The 24,281-nt window shown below is 38.4% G+C and overlaps 1 protein-coding gene across 3 annotated transcripts in view; it reads left to right on the top strand.

The window, feature by feature from the left end:
- Positions 1-24,281, top strand: part of DPYD (dihydropyrimidine dehydrogenase) — a 720,433-nt gene that overhangs the window by 350,195 nt on the left and 345,957 nt on the right. For 2 of the 3 annotated variants that reach the window (XM_032487157.1, XM_032487158.1), the window contains exon 13: positions 19,381-19,596. In XM_032487157.1, coding sequence (XP_032343048.1) covers positions 19,381-19,596 — 216 coding nt within the window. Of the gene's footprint in view, positions 1-5,165; positions 5,552-19,380; positions 19,597-24,281 lie in introns of those variants that run through there. The other variant, XM_032487159.1, reaches the window with a different exon arrangement.

Here is a 24,281-nt window from a genome sequence, read left to right as displayed (position 1 = left end):
TCTGGGCTAGTGGAGGCCCTGAACATAGGAAAAATGGGAGAAGGGATCCGTTATTATATTGGGTCAGAACACGATGAGGTTACCCAGTTTTGGAATTTAATGTGGGGTATGTAAGGAGGTAGGAATATGGTAGGAATTGTTTGAATAAAGAAGTGATAGTGTCAGGTCTGGAATTAATACAGAGAGGAACGTTTTCTGAGTTGTCAACATTTCCTTCCTTGTAAGCCATTATTTTATAATATTAAACTTACTCTTCTTTCATTAGTTCTACTGATAAGTGATGCAATATGCCTTCACCTTAACTTGTTTATACTGTTATGATGGTAATGGAGTCCAGGCATAGTTGAGTTTTCTCCTTCCACTAAATGAGAACACTGAATATCAAGGATCGTTTTGACAGTGTACCCAGAGAAAGAGAATGTGACTGGAAGAATGACTTCAGGTAAACAGCAACAACAAATTCTATAAATTTTAAAATTTACTTATATCTTCCTAATGGATTTATGTACTTAAGGACTGTGTGTATGTGGCTGTGTGTGTGTGGATGTGTGAGGACTGATGGACAGATAAAAAGTTCTGTATTAGGAAAAAAGAGACATTAACCACATTAACCCATCAACCTTTCTTCTCTAAAGGAGCTTATAATGATGTTTGAATTCAGTTATTTCACCCATGTGAAACAGTTAGAGAAAAATATATGATACGACATAAAGGAAAGTTAAATTTACTGCAACCAGTAAATGCTGAAGTAGTCAAGGAGCAGAAGTCACTGGTGATGGGAATTGTTAGCAAAGACTCACAAAAGAAGTGGTCCTGGGTTTGTATCCTCCCAGAACACGCCTTTTCTCTTTACTTGTCAAAGGCTGAAATAATGGTACTAACTGTTTAGCATGTATCCTGTATTGAGCTTTTTTTTTTGGTTAAAACGACCGTGCTAAATGGGCATCATTATCTTCACTTCACAGCTTGTAAAAATAAAGGCTCAAATGGGAAACCTACTCGAGGTCAGTATCTTGTTAGTAAGGAAGCCAGGATTAGAACACTCAAACGTCCATCTACTGTGTTCCCCTGTACCGAACTACTTCCCTAGTCCTTTTCAACTCTGGATCCTTATCCTTCTTGCCAGCTAGCAGAAGTCCTCGGTATCTTCTCCTACAGTATGTGTTAAAATGTAAAAGTATAATAATGCAATAGAACTTCTCCTGAGAGTTCCTCTGTAGTTTGAAACTGAAATTGGAAGATTGTGCTGTAGTCTGTGTATAACTTAGTTCTGGTTAAAAATAGGCCTTAACCTGAACGATTAAGTGGATAAAAAAGTTCTAGGAATATGAACATTCCGGAGAAAGAAAACAGAGGGGCAGTTAGCTCAGTCAGTATGCTGAAAGACCTAAATCTAATCGTTAGATGGGGAAAAAATGAGGCATGTCATTACATAGGTAAATCCAGAACACCTGTTAACAATAAATTGGTTAAATCCAGAACATTTATTTAAGAACACGAGAGTACAAAAATGTTATCCTATGAACAATAATCAATAATTAGTCAGTTAATCCAAAAAAGTTAAAGTGGGAAAGTATAAAAAGGATCCACACGTACGTTAAGTGTATCATTTTATTTTACAGCATTTAGATACTTTCTCATTTTTATTCCTCTTACCAAAAAAAGCAGGGCCAAAAACTTTTGTATCCAGCCATTGGCATTTGATCATGTTTCTTGTCTAAACTTACCTATAATGTATTTTCTACAACTTCTCGTTTTCTTTTTTTACAGTGGAGCAACATTTTCAAGGAACATGCTAAGCAATTTTCTGGATTTTTAAATGGTTGCCCTGAAGTCATTTCAATTGTTTAACCCACACCTAATTTGACAGTATTTTTTTTTAATAACTCACCTTTATATTATATTTTGAAAACATTTAACTTAGTTTTCACAGACTCAAACCTTTCTTTTCACATTTGCATAGCTCATCGATTTATATAACTTTTATTTACACTTAGAGCCAAAGGAAATGGGGTAAGGAGCATACAACTGATGCTTAATAAGCACACAACTCAACGGGTGGAGTAGAAAGTTCAGGGGAACACAGAGGTACCCCATCCATTTCAAACATTCAGTGCTCCTTGGCCTTCCTTTGAGTGTTCCTCAGAGGAAAAGGAGAGGAGACGCTAGTCCAGTGAGTCTGTTTAGTGCAGCTAACGTGGTTAGGAGAGCCTGTCCGGTGCCTAAGGTCCTACTTTACCAAGAAGAGGACTTAATCCCAAATGTTATTAATTTACAAAAATACAACCATTCAAAAGATTCAGCACTGACTTTGTTCTAGTATTAACGTATAAACAAAAATTTAGTCACAAAATGTAGAGGGAAACAAGACTGCATGGTATCTCACCATGCTGTGACCTCCTCTGAGAAGTTGGAGACAGAACACAAGCTTGATTCTTTTAAGTCTAATCCAAAATCAGAGGCTCGTTTTCCCTAAAGCAGTCATAGTGATTCTCAGAAAATGATCTTATAAACATGAGACATTTTGTCAGATAAAGCAATCTAAATATAAGGAAATTATCATCTTAAAGCCCACTGGTTTGATTATATCATTAAAGTGATCCTTTAGTCACTTTACTATTCGGTGACTCAGAATTCTATTTTAATTTCACTATTTCTTAGATGAAACATTAAAAAAAACACAATGTTTATTACTAGTATTGGAAGGGTTTAACTAAATTTACATATTGCTGCTATGAAAGCAGTTGTAGTGATATAAAGATGAATATTGAAAGACCAAAGACAAGAGTTATTAGTGGAGAAATAAATATAGAATGAACAGGTAGGAATAGAAATTCAAATAAAGGGAAGAATTTATATAGAACTTCTTTAACAATAGTCAAGAAATGAAGAGGATAACACCTAAAATTCATTAGAAACTGCAAAGGATAAGGGAGACATTGGGTCATTAAACATTAAAAAAAAAAAAAGTTTTGGTTACTGTGTTTACAAGTGACTTTAGAAGTGTCTGAACTTAGTTACAAAATAGTTGAAGTTCAACAGTTACAGATACTGTTTATTGGCAGTCAGCATTTGAGGTCAACTTTCAAAAGTAACAGGAAGCTCATGTTATTATTGGTTTAGTTTCAGCATTCCTTCAGTATCCATGAGTTTGTCCGCATGCATGTTCTCCAATGACACTTTTTCCTCAAATCTTTACCCTTGAATGAATATGCTATATTCCTATCATAAGGATCCATGTTTAAGTGTCTGATACTGTTATGATTATTTCATTTATGATTATTTCTTTATGTTCTTCTTCCCAGTTTGTCAGTCCCCCCTGAAACTAATTCTTGGGGCAGAATTATCTTAAAACATATATACAAGATACACACATAAATATTCTCGGTGTCATACTGGATCTAAAATGTCTTTCCTAACCCTGTAGGATCACAGAACACAGGTATCTTTTAAGGTTTAGCTTTCTACAGTGTTACGTACCTCCAGTGAAGTCTGTGTGATAGTCTAGTGAAGGTTACAATGAAGCTCTCTCATAGCTGATGTGTTTCTACTCAATTGTATACAGTGTGCAGGTGTATTTTGAAATAGATGTTTGTAAAGTTCTTCAAAACTATCATAAATTCCTTGCGTTCATGACCTGCTTTTCTACTGCTTGAAGTTTTTTGTGTATCTTCTTTTGGTTTGATTGAGGCACAAAAGAATCCCTGGTTACTGAGGGAACTAGGTATCTCAAGGGGTTGGTAATGAGACACAGAGCCTTTAACCTCTGGGTCACTAGTTCCGATCTGCCCCAGGTCAGCAGTGACAGAAAGTCATTACCATCTGATAGTAGTTCAATAGGCTGGGTGAAACGGATTTGGGATTTCAGGGCTTGGTGGAGAGAGATTCGTGGCGTATTCTCACCGTAGAGTGAGCAGCTACAAAAATGGTGGTTGTGATTTTAGTTTGAAGAGAAAGGAGTCGTCTAGTCTTTGCTAAGTCTTTCATCTTCTCTCTGTGAGCTGGGACTCCTACTGGCGGATTTGTTGATGGAATGTTGTGAGAAAGCTGGACTTGTGTCTGTGTGAATTTGTGATTTGGGGCCATGAGACGAACATCCGTAAGGAATGCCTGTCTGTCACTGTTACTAATGAAGTCCAGTTCATCATCACTAAGTTCACTCGTAACAAGTGATTTCAGTCTCAGATGGTGATTAGTCCCAGATTGAAAGTTACGTCATTCATGTCTCCTGTTTCTTCAGTGCCTTTCTGCATATCTTTTTTAAATGTTTCATTTTCCTTTTCAATCATATTATTAATTTTATCTACACTTGGACATATGACTGAACATTTAGAGAGGACTGTTCATCCTTGTCAGTCTTTCACATGAGAAATACTGACTTAACGGGCAAGAGCTGAAAATTGTAAGGTCACTTTGAAGATGGGCTCAATTCAAAATGGAGCAAAGTGCAGAAGGATCATTGCTATGAAGCTATTGAATTATGTGCCTTCATATCAATAAATGGAATCTTTCCTCCTCTGCCATTTTTAGGATTTGAGATTATGTAAGAGATTTTGTCTTTCTAATATCCTTAGTGAACAGCCAGGTTATTAAAACTTTTTGATTTGGGCATCTCTTTAAAAGGTCTCTTTCTAAAGAGAGAAAGGGCCTGTGTTTCTACTTGAAAGATTTGTAAGATCGCAACATTTTTTTTAATAATGAAATATTTACAGTTTTATTCTATGTTGGGCCTTAACTTTTTTCCAAATGAACCTACATTTTTGGATGTTGCAATTTTAAAGCTCTCTCTAATACTTGTTATGATGTGAAAATAAAATCCAAAGAATGGTCGTAATGGTGCTTTGTGTTTAAAATTTCTGCTCTGGACAGAGATGAACGGTTGCTAAAAATACAGCAGTCTGTGATTTTAGAAAACAAACTTAGAAGAACTTATCTGTGTCCAAGTGTCTGTTGCTGAGAAGACCTTCAGTGCCAACTTTAAATAAAAAAGCACTTGTTATCATCAGCATTGCCTAAAATATCACTGTAATTCCACATCTTCAAAGGCATGCTTTTGCCCCGAAATGTACCAGTGGTTTCTACAGTATCTGAAGAACTACGATTTGAGAATTAGAAATTTAAATCGCGCAGGCTTCACATTAGAGTGTTTCCGTTCCCCTTTGCAGGTTTTGAGGCAGCTTATTCGACCTTACAGTCTCACCAGGAAGCTAATGGGAAAGCCTTGCAGCAATCTTCACAGGAAAGTTTCCAAATGTCAAGTGTCATCTTTCCAGCTGTTAGATGAATGGGTAGCCAAGAGGCATTTATTTGGGTGTGCAGCCCCTGTGAAATCTGGGCGAGGCAGGAGAAAAGGCTATAATTTGGTGGTTAGTTTACCAGCATTGGTATAGTTGCAAATCTCCTAGCCAAGCAAAGGACTTCATTTTGTGGCTTAATGATTGACAGCCAACTGCAGTGTTCTCACACTTAAGAGAATAAAAATGCCTTTAAAAAAAGGCATCATCAATATGTCATATTAATTTTTGAATCCTCCACTGCTTCAGATAAAAACAATCTTATCAACAGAGCTGGCTGCTTCTTCTCTAAACCCCTCTCCCGCTGAGAGGAGGTAAAGCTTTTCAAATGACAACTGTATTAAAATCTTGAGACCTATTGAAAAAGTGTCCTCTAGTTTAAGATATATTTCAAACTCTTTAATTCCTTTGTTGAGAAGATTGATATAAATCACTGCCCACTGTCAGGTTGAAAAACAATGAATATCAATAAAAAGACAGTTTTAAATCATAATGGATTTAGTTTGAGATAGTAATAGCCTCCAAAAAATAATATTGAAGTATATCATGGCTAAATGCTGTTTCCATGCTAAGTTTTTCCACTTGGTCAGGATCACGGTATTGAGATAACTTCAGCGCCATTTCTCATCGGGAAACTGGACCTTCAGACTGAACGGGAATCAGAAGTGCACGTGATCTCATTTTTATCCCTTTCGATGGGAAGTAGTAAAGTGAAATTTGCTTACAGTTACTGAAAAATGAAGTCCATTTCAAGTGCTTATAAATAAGCATACAATAAACCCCCAGAACTGTCTATAGAATTTGCCTTTTGCGGCAGTAAGTTCATGTTAATTTTTGTTGTGTCCCCTAGTTAATATTTTAAAATATTATTAAGTATCAGAGACAACACATTTTCTATTAAAAATTAAGTTTTAATAATGTGTACATTTCTGTGTATGAAGGTGTATTTTTTATAACATCTATACGTTGTAAAAAGAAATCAACGGAAAAATGAGGAACGGGCCTGTATCTAATGGAGCTATCAAAACAAAACTATCTAGTTGGTGATAGGGGAAGAAAATGCCATGACTAATAAGTAATTTTAATGCCTTTTATTGACTTTGTATAAGGTTCCAAACCTTATTAAATGGCAGTGTTTGACCTGAAAAGTAATTTAAAATGAAATTGTCTCCATAAAAGCAGAATATTTCCTAACCAATATAGCAGTAGATTGCTACTTCAGGCAGATAACTGAAGATTAGAATGGGCAGAAAAAAAAAAAATAACTGAAAAATCTGATCCATGCCATATAGAACCTGATCTCAGTGTGTGCTTGTGTTGCACAGAAGTTAGCCACTGCAGTGTCACTCAGTCCAAGTGGGCTATAGGTGTTGAGAATTCCTTGCCAAATCTCTAAGCCCTTGATGCTTGGAGCTGTGTGGTGCTGATGGCTATCACAGTAGAACAAAGCGCTGAAAACCTTTAGTTTGCTGGGAGAAATTCAAATGTCGAGTAACTCAGAAATTTCAGCTAGGATTCTGTTCTCTGAACTCAATGAATTAGTGAAGGCTTGTATAAATAGTACAGGATCAGACTGAAATACATCCTGATAGGGGTGATTTAATGGAAGCCTGAAAGTCAAGAGGCCTGGGTTCAGGTCCTGACTTAATTCCCCATTAGCGCTGCCTTCAGACCTCTGGGAACGGCATGCCGCCTTCCAGTTACCTCACTAACGGCGGCGAGGCAGCACGGTGTAGTCACGGAGGTGGAAGTCCCAGTTCCGAGACTTAAAACCTTTTAGAATTTCAGATGCGTTATTTTGAACCTCACTACTTTCATCCATAAAAAGGACAAAGTTATAATTTTATGGTTCTGAAACCCAAATAATGTGTGTTGAAAATAAAGAATCCAGTTTGCTGAATACCCGCTCTACGCTGGTTGTCTTTCTAGGGGCTTAACATTCATGTTATACTTAAATTACCTTTGGAGAAGCCATTTTTCCCATTTTACAAATTAGAAAGCCTGTATTGAAGCTGGCAAGAAGGACTTGGAGATCGTTTGATTCAACCCCTTAACATATAAGGCAGAATCTGAGGAACAGACTTTAAAAGAGTAAATTCAAGTAATGGGAGTTCACTTAGGAGAACAGAATAATAGAACTATCTGAAAGGGCTTTAAAATGCACAAGTTAAAGATCTTCAAAGCGATAAAGACAGCAGTAACATCCACCCGAAGGAACAGGAGAAAGGTAATGCCATTCTTGGTACGTTGAAACCATGGACCGGCCATGCCGGCGCTTGCACCCAAGTTTTTCCATTCTCAGCCCTGCTGCTCTTTTCAGTAACCATCCGGCTTCTTCCTCACCGTGTTCTCTTTGGTTGAGCTTTAGCTGAGCACGTGGAAGGCAGAACACGCGGGTAAGTTCCTGCCAGTGGTCAGAGAACTCAGCACCAGAGTGGGGATGAAAGCAGTGCTCGTGGACTTCTGTAATTTATACAGCTAGCCCTCAGAATTATCTTATTTCATTTTTGGATCACTTTGCATGTATTGCACAGTGACTCCATGCCAGCCAACGTCCCAGAGGAGCGCGGTGATTTTTCTGTCGGTTTTGTTCTGTGTGGTATCTTCCATGCCTAGAACAGTTCCGACCTCATAGTAGGTGGCCAGCCAACAAATGCCTACCATAGGGAAGGCAGTTGATAACTACGGTTGAAAACTGAATGCGCTGAGGAAATGTTTTAGCTTACAGTGCACATGAGGTTTAGGAAGTAGATTTTACAAATTGACTTGGCTCATTGGTGATAAATACTACTTTCAACTGCTGAGACAGGTGGCGGGGCACAGCCAGTACGGGAACGGCAGTGGGGAAATGAGCATACCAGCGCGTTACGGTTTTTGTCGTTTGAGTCCCACAACCATCTTTCACAACAGTTGCCTTCAAGATGAGACAATGAGTTCTAAAGCAGCCTAACTGGCCTGTCGAGGGCTGCGAAGTGACCTCCAAGCGACTGTCCTGGTTTTCTCCCTGCGTCTCACCCCTGCCTTAGCCATTTCTGAAACTTCCCTTCTCTTCCCGGAAATACAGGGGTTAATAGGTTAGCAAAAAAGCAGGCCTTGCCTGGTAGGTTGCTGACTTACAATTGTGAGCTTTTTATTTCAAGTCTTAATATTTAACATTGCTGCTGTCACCTTTCTTAAATGTCAGCTTCTTTTATTTACCTTCATCACTCTTACCTTGATCATACTGAGTCCTTTGTGCCACATGGATTTGCTGTCAGGCACCACCCTGTGCTGGTCACCAGGCTTTTCTTCCTCGAGTCATTGACATCTTGTCAGCAGTGTCACCACCTTTGCCCCTGGGCCTGTGAATATGGCAACTGTTACCTCCTTGATTGACACTTTTGAAAATTTATCAACATGTTATTTAGTATTTGGGGTGGGGAGAATCCTTGGCTAACTTAGAAGCCATTTCTTAAAGTTAAATGACTATTTTATCCTTTTAGTCGACCCTTAGGGTTGTATGAAAAAGAGGTTCTGTGTCATAGTCTTTGTGCAGTTCTCTTAATGGGTAATATTACAATTAGTAGAAGGTGGAAGAAACCAATGTTACTGCTATAGCTTAATTGATATATTGGACCATTCATTTCAGAGTCATAAGAGGGGGTACCAAAACTCTGTTGATACATGCGTGACTCTTTGCTCACCTCCTTCTGGCTCAGATGTTACCTTATTAAAGAAGCCTCTGTGGGTACCAAGTGGAAAACGTCTTTGGCCTTAGCCATACTATTCCCTAACCCTCATAGTCTGCATTCTGTTTCTGAGGACAAACCACTTCAAAACATAGTATTTTGAGTCCCTGAACCCAGTTCCAACATGTGTGTGTGGCAGGGAAGGGTGGTGGTTCTGTACAACACCAAGCAATGCTCGGGGCACCAGATGGGTACCCTACACTTTAACTCTGTTCTTATACTGTGTACCTGGACGTAGTGTCATATCGCACAGGCAAGGGGTCAGCCCCGCAAGACTGCTACGTCCCTCCCTTCTCCCACTTCAGATGCCCACCACCACGTGCGGGTTATCACCTGTGTTTCCGACCAGCCGGAGGTTCCAACGCCCACTCCAACTCAGGGTGCCAACCGCAAATCCAGGTTGTTATCTGCACATCTGGCAGCCTGGCCAGAGGTTCCCGTGAACCCTCCTGGAGTCCAGTTACTTTGCTAGAGCAGCTCCCAGAGCTCAGAGGAACATTTTACTTACTAGATCCCTGGTTTATGTGAAAGGATATCACTCAGGGCAGTATCCCGGGCTGGCTGCGTGCGTTTCTCCCGGTTCTTCCAGCGCTGGTGGCCGGCGGGGAGCTGGCGGAGGGCGGGGCGGAGGCCGGCGAGGGCGGGGCGGCCCTCCGTGCGCATTGGCTCCGCGCGAGGACGGCGCGGGAGGGGACGCAGGGCTGGAACGAGGCCCCCTGACTGGGCGGCGCCGGAGGGGAGGCAGTTCTGGGACAGCGTGTGGCCGCGCTTCCGGCCGCCGGCGCGCGGAGGGTGTGGAGAGCTGGCGGCAGAGCGGGCGGTGAAGAGTGGGCACGGGTGGGTGACCCCAGGGGCGCTGCCCCCGGCCCTCCGGCCCCCTGCCCTCTGGCCCCCTGCACGCCCGCCTGGGCCCGCTTCCGCGGTAAGACTCCCCTAGTCCGTCCCCTACGTGTGTTTGCTTGGACACAGCCCCGCTCCTCTCTGGCTTAAGTCATCAGTACCCAGCTTCCAACAGGGTCTAGGCCATTTTTTTCTGGAATGTTCTGTAGGTGTATAAACAGTGACTATTCCTAAATATAACTGGGCCTCCTCCCTCCCACGTTTGCACTCCAGACTGTGTACCCTCTTTTGTTAATGTTCTCCTCAGCTTCCAGCTTGGAAACATTGTTGTCTGTGTTTGATGCACGCGCTTTCTTTCCCTTGCTCCCTTCAGTTGCCAAGTTCTGTCGATTCCGCCCTGCGTCAATTCTAGCATCCATCCACTCTCCGTCCTCGCTGCCTTCACTTGGGCAGAGTTCTTACCATCATTATCCCCCGGACGGTGGGAATGCGATGCCTTTCTCACTGATGCCCGTCCTCTACATCACCCTCCTGCCTGCCTGCCTGCCTTACACGTAACTGCCCTGGGTTTAGTGATCTTCAAGCACAGCTGTGACAAAGTGGTCGCTGGCTCCCAGGTTGCCTGTAGATTAAGGCCCTCTGTATGACTCTGGATTCAAAACTCTCACTTTATTTACTGCCGTCCTCCTTTCATTCTCCTTTTGCGCATAACAAATCAGGTCATGCAAAGCACCTCCTGGGTGAACTACCATTCCCTTTCTGAAAAGACTCACCTCTCTTTCTGTTGGAATACCCTTCCTCCCCATCATCTCAAGATGTTGAAATTCTCTCCATTAAAGCTGAATGAAGCAACAGGGGAAAAAAAAAATATCACTCAGGTTGGGCCAGATGGGAGAAAGGCATAGGGCGAGATATGGGGAAATGGCAGGGAGTCTCCATGCCTTCCCCGGCCTCGGCTCTCACCCAGATCTCCAAGTGTTCCTAACTTGGACGTTCTCCAAATCCTATCCTTTTGGACTTTTATGGTGGCCTCATTACATAGCTATAATTGATTAAATCATTGGCCATTGGTAATTGATTCAGCCACCAGCCTGTCTCCCCTCCACTAAGGTCAGGGAGTCAAGAGGGTAGGACTGAAAGTTCTAATCCACCACATGGTTGGTTCTCCTGGCAACCAGCCCCCATCCTTCAGTGCTTTTCAAAAGTTACCTCATGGACATAGCAAGGCATTTTCATTGCTCTTGTCATTGAGGGAATTCCAAGGGTTTTAGGAGCAATGTGCCAGAAACAGGACAAAACCAAATACATAACTTTTATTATTAATCACAGTATCTCACACACACACTCTCTCTCTCTCTCTCTCTCTCTCTCTCTATGCTTTTAATTGTCTGCATCCCTCACCCCTCATCCCTCTGTAATGTAAGATCTATGAAACCAGAAAATGCACTTTGTTTCCTACTGTGTTCCTAGCACCTGTCACAATGCCTACCATATAGTAGGCACTTTATAAACATTGTTGAAAATTTGAAAATGCTGAGGGAACATTTTAGGTCATGGGATACAAGAGATTCAGGAAGCACATTTTACGAGTTCACTTGGCTCATTGGTGGTTCCGCGTTAGGTTGCTGTCTTAGTCTGCTCTGGCTGCCATAACAAAACACCAGAAATTGGGTGCCTTAAACACCAGAAATTTGTTTTCTCACAGTTCTGGAGGCTGCGAGTCTGAGATCAGGGTGGCAGCATGATTGGGTTCTGGTGAGAGCTCTCCTGGCTTGTAGAGACGGCCGCCTTCTCACTGTGTGCTCACTTGGTGGAGAGAGAGATGGGGGCACGGGGGAGCCCAAGTGAGCTAGCTCTTTGGTGTTTCTTCCTGTAAGGGCGCTAATCTCGTCATGAGGGCCTCACCTCCATGGCCTCATCTAAAACTAGTAACCCCCCGAAGTCCATTCTCCAAATGCCATCACTTTGGGGGTTAGGGCCTCAACACATGAATCTGGGGGGAACACAATTCAGTCCATAGCAGTTGCTAAAAAAGCTGAAACTTGGCAGTAGGAGTAAAGTTTTACGTGAAAACAGAAGAATTAAGCAAACAGAATGCCAGGTAGAATAGTAAGAGCTGACGCCGAGGGGAAGGTAGAGTTTGGTGGCGTCACGTGTAACTGACACGTGTGGTCACAGAGAGCGTGGCATAGGGTAAGTGTGGATGAGGGCACAGGGCCAGATCATGAAAGCTCTTGTGGGCTATAATAAAGAGTATTAACAAAGTGCATTGAGAAAACCAATGAAAAGTCTTAAACAATCAAATCTGTGTCTTTAAAAGGCTGTGCTGGTGCAAAGTAAAGAGTGGATCCCAGTAGGAGGCAAGGGAAATGGGGAAATCAGTAAGAAATAGTCCCAGTAAGATGTAATTGTGGCTGTGAGATTGGATAGTAGAGCATGGCTTCATATACTTTGGAGAGACTGTCATTAGATTTGCAAGTAGAAGAGAAATGGGGAATGAGAGAGAAGAGATATCAAGGATGATTCACAGATTTTTGGCTTAAGCTGGATGAATGGTGGTGTCATAAAGCAAATGGGGAAAACTGGGGAAGGAAGAGATTTTCTTTGTTGAAGAGAAGAGGAATGTTTGCATGATACTACCTTAAATTGCTTGAGAGCTGGTACTTGGGGGCAGAGGGAGAGTTTAGATGGAGGAAAGACCACACGAATTTGAGTTAATATCATTTGATTTTGTAGGCTTAATCTATGCTTAGGTTACAAATGTCTTATTAAAAGCAATGTGAATATAGTCCTTTAAAGAAGTGAATAAAATGGGATCATTATTTTTTAGAAACTTTTCTACGCCTCATATCTTTTTCTAAAAAATTTATTACAAATAATGGTTTGTCAAACTGGAGAAATGAAATCTGATTTTATGTTATAATTACAATCACTGTACCTAGGCCTTTCCATCACAGGAGCAGTTAATCCAAATTAATTTCTGCTTTGCAAGGTTTTTCCTTCAATAGATATTTCTTCAAAGGGCAAAGTAACTGAGCTGGAGTTAATTAATACATTAATCCAACCTATGAATTAATCTAGCTATAAGTAGCTACACAGTGTTATTTATTCTTTGCCTTAAAATAATCTCAGAATGGATGCTTCCAGAGCAGCTGTAGCGCAAGATAGGGACACTGTAGTTATACAATGAAATATAAATAAAACGAGGAAGTGAAAGCTGTTTAATGATTTTAAACTGGATGCAACACAGTGGTCATTATGTTCTCTTCTTCAATCAAATATACCACTGTCAATAGTCTTGCTTTTAACAGGGCTTTTTAAAAAAAATTCGTTCTAATAAAGCAAATTAGGGGAAAATACAGTTGGGATTCATAATTATGATATGATTTGCTTTTCCTCAACAACATAATCATTTTATATGCAAGCTTCTCTGTCTATAGTTCCATGACCCAGCCAGGTATAAAAAAAGAATACCAATGATAAATAATAATAATGTAATAATAAAGCAATAGATCATCATGGTTTAAGATTGTTTTTATTTCTATTCTCAAATGAAAGACATTATGATTGAGTATCTTACTAATATCTGAACGGCATATACTTTTAATTTTTGATAGTAGATTTTTTTTAGTGTGTGTTTACATGTGTTGTGTGTGTGTGTTCAATCATACCACCACGAATAATTTTTAGGTCAGTTTCCTACTTTGAAGACATTAATACTTTAGAAAAATAATGTTTATGTAAGTAAATAGGGCGACTGGATACAGTGTAGGGCGTGAAAGCTCTGAATTCAGATCTTGCTCTGTCATTTATTAGCTGCTGATCTCCAGACAAGCTGTTTACTTTCTTTGAGCCTCCCTTCCCTCATGTTCAATAGGAGAATAATGCCTGACTTGAAGAATTATGATCAAAAAGAGAGAATACGTGCAAAACACATCACTGGGCCTGGCACAAGTATTATTTGCAAATAGACAAGTATCTTGTTCATTTTGAGACTAAATTAAGTGACCTATTTTTACAGTGATCTTTGAGATTTGGACCATGTGTCTTTGGTTGTCAGAATTGACACCTTACAAGCAGATAAAGGTCTCCAAATGAGCAATTTTTAGAGTCTCTGCCCAGTTTACTTGAATAAGGTAGACATTTAAGATGACAGTGGCTAAACTTGAATGCCTCACTTGAGAATAAGAATTAGCAGGAGCATTCTTATAGCTAAAGACATGATTTTTAGGCCTGGGTGCATAGTGCAATCTCTTGAAGAGATTTTCGAATTAGTGTTGAGTCTCTCTTGCCAAGACATCAGAATTTAAAAAAAAAACAAAACAACACAAAACAAAAAAACACAACTCTCCAAATGGTTTTAAAATGTAGAGTTAAAAACGACTCGGCTAGACCTATAAAATATCAACCATTCTGGCCGAAGAAGCAGAGGAAGCCAATTTTCAGAGACAGAAGCACAGAGAAGGGGAGAGAAGTGGACACGGCTCATGTGTCCGTCCCTGAGGCTTCCCAGCCCTTCCCGGAGGCCTTGCGGCGTCCCTGCCGGGTTACATGAGATACTTCAGTCCCCTCGTAACCTTCTGAAGCTATTTTCTGTTACTTTTAACGAAAGGAATCCATTTGAATCTGGAAGCTAAAAATCATGCGGGGCAGAAAAATGCTCTTTTTTAACCTGAATCCAGGCAAACTTATGAGGTCAGTGAATTTTTATGTCACTTTATGTGACAATGATAGAGTGTTTGTATTTACATACTGACTTGATTGCTCAGAACAGTTATTTACCATTCCCACTAGATAGCTTGAGAGCCTTTGCTAAATTCAACAGTCTTCCAGAGGTAACAGTTGAATGTTCCTCTACATTAGAATAATAGAATAACGACTTTTTAAAATATCTGGAATACAGTTAATGATTATTTCATTTCAACTGATGATCATTTTATGGGAACTGATGTAAAAAGAGGTTAAGTACTCATGGTCACTAATCTGATGCCTTCAACAAAATTTTAAGCGTCTTTTGGTCAAAACTTATGCTAGGTGCTGAAAGTAAATTAGGTGGGAGCCATGCACGTGTCAGCAAACAAATGCAGGGTATGATAAGGGAACAGCTTCGCTTGTGGATTGCTGGGGAAGTTTCCTGGTGGACATGACAAGAGTGACTCTTGAAAGATTAGTTGGACATTTCAAAGCAGAAAAACCAGGCAAGAAAGAACATTTTAGGGAAAAATAAAAAGTCAAAACACATAGATGCATGAATGATATTGTTTGAGAAATTATAAGTTGTCTAATACACTGAAACATAAGATGTTGTGAGGGTATGGTAGTGGATGAGATTAGAAAGGGGGAGAGATGTGACTTTAAAGTGTGGGGAAGGGTAAGAGCCCAGATCACAGCTGGGACTATAGAATGCTGCAGAGATGATGCTGTGTTCTTGCAGGTGAAGCTCCTCGGAGGGTTTTGTAGATGGAAATGAAAAGAGAAAATTGAAATGTAATCCATATAAATTTAGGACTTCTCATGGTCTATGCATGTCATGGAGTTATTATTTTTTTTTTAGATTGAATTGTAAGTAACTAAAATCTTTACTGTCTCCTCTGAAAAATTCTGAAGGGGAAAAAGCCAACTTTTAAGAAAGCCATCTTTAGACATCTTGCTCATTTTCAGCATTTCATATGCCTGACAATGGCTTCTAGGAAAGAAACGTTACTTTTTATCTTTGCACTCAAAGTATACTGGACATTCAGTTTTCCCTTAATCTCTGTCTCTACCCTTGTCCTCCATCCTGATCTCAGTTCTTTACTCCTTCAGCCTCTTTATTCTGAGACCTTGTTTTGATGTTTCCATTAAGTGCATTCTGAACAACCAGAGAGATTGTGGTGATGCCCATGTTATAAGATGATGCTTGCATTAGAAAAGGGAGAAAAGACGGAAATTTTAAAATTCAAGTTCTTGTATTTAACTCTTTCAACTGTGTTAGCAGTTTCCTCCATTTCAGAGCATAAAAGGTAAATGAGATACCCAACAAAGGGAAATGAGCATGTTGAAAAGCATCGTGTATTAAAAATAATTATTAAGACATATAAATTCTTAGGGAAAAAAGTTATTTAAAACATATTTGAGGGTTGTCTTGTGGAAAAGTGATTTTATTTATCTTTGTCTCTATAAAGGGCAGAGTTGCCTTTAAGAGTAAGTATTTTGGATATGATATGATATGATATGATTATACTATAATACAAACATATATAACAAATATTTCAAATTTTAATGGAGGTACTAATTTGAATAGATTATGGTCACTGCCCTCAGGAGCTTACGTTCTGCTTGAAGAGAAAATCAACGTGCATGCCCAGAGTGATGACTCCTGAGGTAGAGCCATGCTTTAAATTACAAAGTATCAAAGAAAAGAGTCAGCTACATTAGACGAGGATATGGAGTGTGTTAAGGAGATGCCCCAGGAAACATGCACTTGGCTTGAATGAGTTGAGTTTGGAAGGATGATTAGGAGTTTAATGGGTGAAGAAAGACTTAGACTGTATTTCAGGCCAGTGAAAATACATAAAATAATGCTCAGAGACAAGCAGCCATGAGATGAATGAGCCGTGGTTTTAATTTTGTGTTCATTTGGTTGGTAGCTTTATTTACATTTTTCTGTATGTAAGCTCCAGATACCTTGTCTGTTTTATCACTGTTTTTTTTTTCACTTTATTACAAGATAAATACTCCTTCATGACAATATATTATTTCTGTATCATTTCCGATGCCAGTACAACATTCTTTGCACAATAGTATCATTGGGAAACGAATCTTCATTGTTCAAAATCTAGGTTGCGTCTTACTTACAAACACTATTGTTAGTTATTTACTAGCACTATTTACTAATACTGTTGGATGACTGGAAAAAGTCTTGCTTATTCTTGTTTATTTAAAAAAAAATGAAAATCTGGAAAACCTATTCTTTGGAAGGGACTATGTTGAGGTACATTTTGAAGGAGTTGAGTTTGAATTAATGACAAGACATCCACATCCTAAGGTCTTGACGTCTCTTGGAAATAAGAGTTTGGAGGTTGCAATCTGGATTTGGGAGGAGTTAGCCTTGTGGTGAGAGCTGAAATTTGAGATGCTTAAGTTCCAGAAGCAAGGCTGCAGCTGGGAATAGACTATTTAACTTCAGAAAATGAAGCATTCATTAAGGCTTGAGGATATCGTGAGGTTGAACAGACTGGGTTGCTGTAGCACCACACTGTGGTAAGAAGTCACAAAGACAAAATAAAAAACGGCCCTGTGTGTACAGTATGAAAAAAGGACTGCCTAGTCCGACTAAAGATCTTAGGTTACATCACGTATGCATACACATTGGTAGTATTTTTCTCAGTAAGAGAAAGTGTGCATTTTATAGGACGGTATACTTCTCATTTGAAAGAGTTTTGCATGTATGTTGCTTTTTTTAACTTGTTTTTGTTGTTTGCTTTGGCTTGTTTGCTTTTTGATTTTGTTTTGAAGCTTAAGGAAAGTCTTGCAAAGTTTGTCTATATCATTCCCTTTCTAAATATTAAGATAGCAGCCTTCTTTAGAATTTCCAAGCAATGCTTTATTTATTTAAAACCACACAAATTAAGAAATGCAAGTTTAACCACACATACATATCTGCCTCCTTGGGCGGTTGCCTAATGCTGTATACAGACATACAATTATTGACAAACCGAAATTCATCTGTAAGATTGAAGAGATTTCAGTACGACACCATGAAAAGAAGAAAACTTCCAGCGCCATCCACGCCACCTAATAACGACCATGGCGCTGTAAATACTTCTGCTGCCATCATCAGATGGAAGGCTGTCTGAACTTCCTAAAATCCCTCAGATGTGGAAGGTGCTTCCAGAATTTTCCCGGCTTAAACCAAACTGTGGTGTCAGGAAATTCTTCCTCAGTCTAACCTGAATTTCCTTGGTTTAATTTAAATTGTGACTACTCAGAGCTCAGAAAATCTCATCCAAGGTGTTTGTTTCCTCCCCCATCCCTGCACATGCTCATACAGACCTGCAGACTTGCACACCTCAAACAAACAAGCCTCGAACTATCCCCTACTTCCCTCTATTATACATCATAGCTTTTGCTGTTGCTGTTGCTAATCCTTTTAGTCGTATTGTATCCATGTGAGAACAGGAGGAATTATGCCAATAGGACTGAATAATACTCAGAAGTGTGCCTGGAGACCCAGGCCTCTCCTGGCGGAGGATGCCTGTCATAGCTGAAGTCTGTATGCCATCAGACACCTCTTTGCAGGCACCAGGGACACATTAGTCTTTCAGTTGACAAGTTTGATGCCTTTTTACATATTAAGTGAACTTTACTTTGCATTATAAATGGTGGAGGTCCAGAAATAATTTCTATGCAAGGCATGGCAATCTTTATCTACACAAGACACACTCCTGCAAAATTAAAGTTCTGCTCAAACAACTTTTGAGTGATGATTCACAAGAGAAAGGAGTTCTCACTTTAGAATTAACTAGACCTATCCATTCAGTAACTACTTTGGCTGAGAAAATTCATCCTTTTTATATTTGCCAGTGTTATTTGTCTTTCAGAGATAAACAGAGAGAGAGGGAGGGAGGGAGGCAGAGAAGGCGAGAGACAGAGACAGAGACATTTTACACAGAAGGCCTGATGTGATCTTTCATAATCTCTGCAGTCAGAGAGGCAATGTATAGCAAGCACCTACTATGCTTCAGTGCGCCATGCACTTTGTAAAGTGTTTTGTTTGAATCTTTTCCATAATGCAAGGTAACATTATTATGTTCATTTAGCAAAGGCAATTTTACAGTTTTAAGAACCAGTTGAAGATTTCAACATTAATTGTTTGGTACCCGTTTGGTTTCTGACAAAAGAAAGTCCTCCACGCACATGAGCACATGACCCACTTTCCAAATTAGATGTCTCCCCGTGGCTTACGATCTCCTGAACTTTCCAGGGTCCCTAGGAGGTAGGAAATTAGGCAACCAGCAATCATGCTACTGCACTGAAAACATAGCAGAGGAGAAAAGGCAAGGAGGTGTTAGATGGCTTTCCTAAAATCGCGTAAGTAGTAGTGAGGTTACTGGAAATGGAATTTAGACCCTCTGACTTGCTGCTGCCCGAACCTCTGAACACTAAAGACATCTCCACAAACGAAGTAGGAAACAAAGGCTGAGTTAATGGGACCAGGGAGATAAATTCTGAAATTATTCCCTGTTGTGTTTGAATCTCAGTATGTCTTAAGTGTGTTTTTTTGTTCATTTAATTGATATAATTTCTGTTGGTACTCTTCATAGTGCCTTTTAAATTTAAAAAAATGACATTATATGAATGTGGTTCCCTGCTAACTGACTTTTTGGCCAATTTTCATCATTCCAAACAGACCAATCTAATCTATATTAATTTGAATGCTGTGTTGAAGTGATTTTTGTAGAAGATTATATGAAAAGTCAGATACGATACAAGAAGTATTATTGACCATTTGTTGCTGTTGTTGTTGTTTTTTGCAGTCAACATATGGGGCTTCAGTTTCTGCCAAGCCTGAACTTCCCCTCTTTTATACTCCTATTGACCTGGTGGACATCAGCGTGCAAATGGCTGGATTGAAGTTTGCGAATCCTTTTGGTCTTGCCAGTGCAACTCCGACTACCAGTTCATCAATGATTCGAAGAGCTTTTGAAGCTGGATGGGGTTTTGCCCTGACCAAAACTTTCTCTCTTGATAAGGTAAGAAATTATTTTTGAAGTCATGTTTAAATATCAACCATGTGTTTTAATTGGGGTATAAATATTATAATGGATTTTTCTGACCAAGAAATAATACTTATTAAACTACTGAATGAGACCTATTATTGGATTACTCTTTAATTTCCTCCCATTCTTTCTGTCCCATGGATGGGAGGAGGGCATAGATTTCTCACTGTGTTCTATCTAAGAAGCATCAAAAATACAAATGTTATGGAAGTGTCTATTTCATTTAATAATCACAAACACAAATTTCTTACGTGGGCATTATTAATTGTTGTATGATTTCTGGGTGTGTGTGAATGAGAAGATATACCTCAACTCAGAGTTAGAGATACAGTGAATTTGATTTTCATGTAATCCTGGGATCCAAAAAGAATCACTCAGTGTAACATATTGGTGCTGGTAATAAGATTCTTCTAAAAATTTTAAATACAGAAACGTTTCCCAAAATACATAACCTGAGTTTAATTTGACGTGATGACTTTGTACTCACTGCAAGTGGACATACTTGGTAGATGCTAAACTACATATTAAAGTTGAGATCAATTCTTTAAAGCACAGAAAGTGTATAAATAGCATGTTTTCGAAGTAGGACAGTTTATGCCATGGGAGGTTGCATCTTTGTATGGTTTTGGATTAGAAAAAAGCAGCAGAATTTAACATTCTTAGACCCTTTATTGATAAAATTTTAAATGTTACACCTATCGATGCATTTAGTACTAACTGGTAGTTAAGTAATAATTAATGTATAAGAATGTGTGAATCCAGTGACTGAGAAAAGAGTATCATTATTTAAATCAGCCTTATCCTTAGGCAAAGAAAATAATAGAGAACAAATACGCCCCATTAAGCACATTCTCTTCTTTCGCCTCTTACTAGGATCAATAGCTAACATTATCATGGCTAAAACATTATGGCTGTCTGATTCTGACAGCTTTACAAGATGCTGTGTGTACGGGTGATCAAGAATATCTGGAAAATCCTCAAAAGTTAGAAAACTCGTGCATGAAAAAAACTTCTTAAATATTGTTATGTTTAAATGGCTAAAGAGAGGTTTTTTCCCCCCAAATAAATTGACTGAATACTTAGAAATACTTTGGTTAAACAAAGTGTAAAAATAAACAACATACTGGATTTAGCTTTAGAATATCATTAATCAGTTGTTTACAACCTAATAGATTATTGATATTACATTTGTCTTTGTTTCAGTTCTTCCTTAAAGAATTACTTGGAAGCTATAATCAAATGTTTAATTCATTGGGAAGAACTGAGTCTCTGATACCATTTAATGACTGCTTTAGTTACACTATTTAAAACATTTTATATGTAAACAGAAATAGGTGGCTAATCAGGTCTAAGTGAAGAACTGTAGGAAAAAAAAGTGTTTGCTTTAAATTTGCTGTTTTCTTTGCTTGCAGAAATTGAATTCTGATTAATCAGAGACATCTGTCTTTACTCTGTTGGTGACATGCATTGATTTGTGATGTTGTCTCTTTCAGTCACCTAAGAGCAGTTGCCTTTATTAGGATCACCAGCAGAAATAAATGTGGGAGCTAACTTCCTTCTAAACCTCCAATTTGAATTTAATCTATCAATTCAGAAGTCTGTGTTGCTGGTTCAAAAGAAGAGTTATGAACAAATGCAAATTAAATTTGGCACACAAAACATAATGACGGGGTTTTTTAGGAAGCTTCATTTTACGTACTTTGGTGGTGGGTACAACAAAATATTCATGCAAAGACTATTTTAAATATATTTGTGCAGATTGGAATATCATAAATAATGATGCCACCTTGGGCTTATATAATTCTGTTTCCAGAAATGATTATTTCCCGTACGTGATTTTGCAAAGCAGTCAGTTTGCTTCATAGAGAAGTACTTTTTCCCATATATTTTCTCTAATTAGTGATTAAGTCTGTTGCGAATATACAACTATCTTATGAGTTTGCACACTTTCTTACTGGTAAAACGTTGCGGTGTACAAGTTAGTACTATAAACACATTTTCCCCACAGCCTCTTACTAAAGACATCAGTTAAACTGTTGTATGCACTACACATTTGAGTGACATTATAGCATACCAATATAGATGAGCCTTATGATTTATTATGCCAATTCAAGAATCTACTTAAAATGTATTAAAATTCAGAATCTTGACATTTGAAATTTGGATCCTCTTAATATGACAAAGGTTATTCTATGGAGTTTTGTTATCATATGAAATATTAATATTTCACAATACAGTTTTGATGAAGTACAGTTTGCCGAGCTTGCATATGATAAAGAAATTAAATGCTTATCAAGGGAGTTCAGTAAAAATTAGAGCCCTGCCTGAACATCTGCTGGAAATTTTATTATCCTGTCCTGCTGACAGTGTGGCTCCCTCGTTGTTTTTCTAGATTGACAGCTGAATATTGCACTGATTTCTGCAGCAAATATGTTTAGGTGAACTTTGTTTCCCTTTTTTTATTTTTTTGGGACTTCGGAACATGCCTTTGATTTTCATCCTATATCTGTTTTTTTATACTCTTGACATTTGTAGATGCCAGATTGAGGTCTAATACGCTGTAGCAACGATAGACCATTGACTTACAGTGAAATGCCAGTTGATATCTCAGTAAACAGAAATATTATTATTCTTTACTGTGCAGTCTGTATAAAAGCTGTACGTGCTTTCTTTAGGGAGGCAAATGATCAGATTTTTAATGTCAAATATAAAAAGATCTGTGTTTGCTTTTGTGTTAAATAACATCAAAGATGGCTTTTATTAACTGCATTCTCCCTTCCCAAATCAGACTTTCCTAGAGTGTCCCAAAATACCTAGACTGCTTTTCCTAAGATTCTGTGTATGTTTTATAAAGATAGTATTATAAATACCATTAAAAAAGTGATATTTAAAACATAATTATAAAATTTTAGTGTAAATATAAATTGAGTTCAAGTTTAAATAAGAAAAGGTTGGAGAAAAATCAGTCTGTCAAGCTTAATTAAAGCTACAAGCTTCTCATGACAAGCCAGACTAGTGCTCTGTTTAACTAGGAATATTAGAAATTGTTTAAATTTCACATGAAATAACTTCCTGACCTGTGTTTACATTATACTGATAGGCAATAGATAAAAACATTTTGTTTTTGTTAATTATGTCACAATGTTTTCCCCTTAGGTAGCTGCATATTATATACTGCAAATATATGATAGTAACTTCAGGTTGAATGTGTCTTTATCACTATACAGTTAAACTCAGAAATGTTTATTACTATCTTAAATCAAATTCAAACCTAAGCAGTTCACTTCATTTATAAGCTGTATGGAGGTATTACAGTACACTTGTAATTGATTTTTAATAAGAAAATGTCTTGAGTGCATATCTTTTGTTTTAATAAGTATCAAATAATTAGGTAAATAAATAGTGCACAGATAATGAGTCTCTCTCAACATAAAATACTGAAAACTAAAAACTGAGGAATATTTAAGGGACTTCAATATTTCTTTGGAATCAAAGTATTGATGGTAACTGTTCCCATAAAATGCAATTTGATACCACATAGTGCAATGCCTATATGAGGAGTTTGGAAAGTGGTTGATAAATATTTGTTGGATAAACAAATTAATAAATAAATACATAGATTCCTTGGCAATAGCATATTGAGTTTCTTTTTTTTTTTTTCTCACCAGCCATACGAGCAGACAGTTAACACACAAAAAATTGATTCTTCTAAGTATTGATCCTAATCAAGGGAGTAAAGGCCAATTTAAAATGTTCATATCCTAGATCGCTTTTACAGTACATGTGTACATGTCTAAAAATGAAAATGTCAGTGGAATTTCTACATGCATAGATTGTTGAGTAAGCCTTTAAAATACAGAGAATGTTTGAGAAAACAGAATAAGTAGTGTAGAGTGTTAGGAAGGGAAATAAAAATTATCTGTCCAAATTATCTAAGCTCATATGTCAATAGATCCAACAGAAGAAATGCATCCTGTTCTTCAGTGCTTTTAGTGACAAAGAATATATTAGATCTTCAGGACAATGCAGCCTGTTACAGGTATAGAGAGATCTGTTTTAGAAATATCCTTCTTCTGTTGACCCTGAATTGGCCTCCTCATAGGTTCCATCCATGTTTTTTTATAGTTCTCCCGTCAGAGACGTCATGACATAAATTAGTCTAACTTATTAACATAAATGAATTGTTGATTTTAAAATATGGTGTTCCCCCCCACCGCCCCCCAAGTAAGTAAATGCTCTAGAAAAAGGCTAACGAGTGTGGAGAGGCAGTGCCATCTAGGGAAAAGAAATTTGTCTGGGTCACCTCTAGTCTCCATCTAAAGTTGCTTCTATATTACTGTCTTGAATACGTTGCTTGAAGTTGCAAATTGCTGTTACAATTATTATTATACACACTATTAACTACCATTTATTGAGTGATTAGGATGTATAGACATTGCCAAATACTTTTCATAAGTTATTTATTGAATCATCACAATATTCGTGTACTATAGATAGTAATTTTTTTGATGAAATACAGCCGACCCTTGAAAACATGGGTATTAAGAGCCCCACCCTGCAAAGTCAAAAGTTCGCTTAGAAGTTCCATGTTTGTGGTTCCACATCTGCAGATTGAACCAGCCGTGGGTCTCTGTAGTCTAGTACTTATTTACTGAAAA

Source organism: Camelus ferus, chromosome 9 (genome assembly GCF_009834535.1).
Source record: "Camelus ferus isolate YT-003-E chromosome 9, BCGSAC_Cfer_1.0, whole genome shotgun sequence".
Classification (NCBI taxonomy): Eukaryota; Metazoa; Chordata; class Mammalia; order Artiodactyla; family Camelidae; genus Camelus; species Camelus ferus.
The sequence above is the reverse complement of the archived record's forward strand: the minus strand, read 5'-3'. Positions and strand labels throughout refer to the sequence as shown.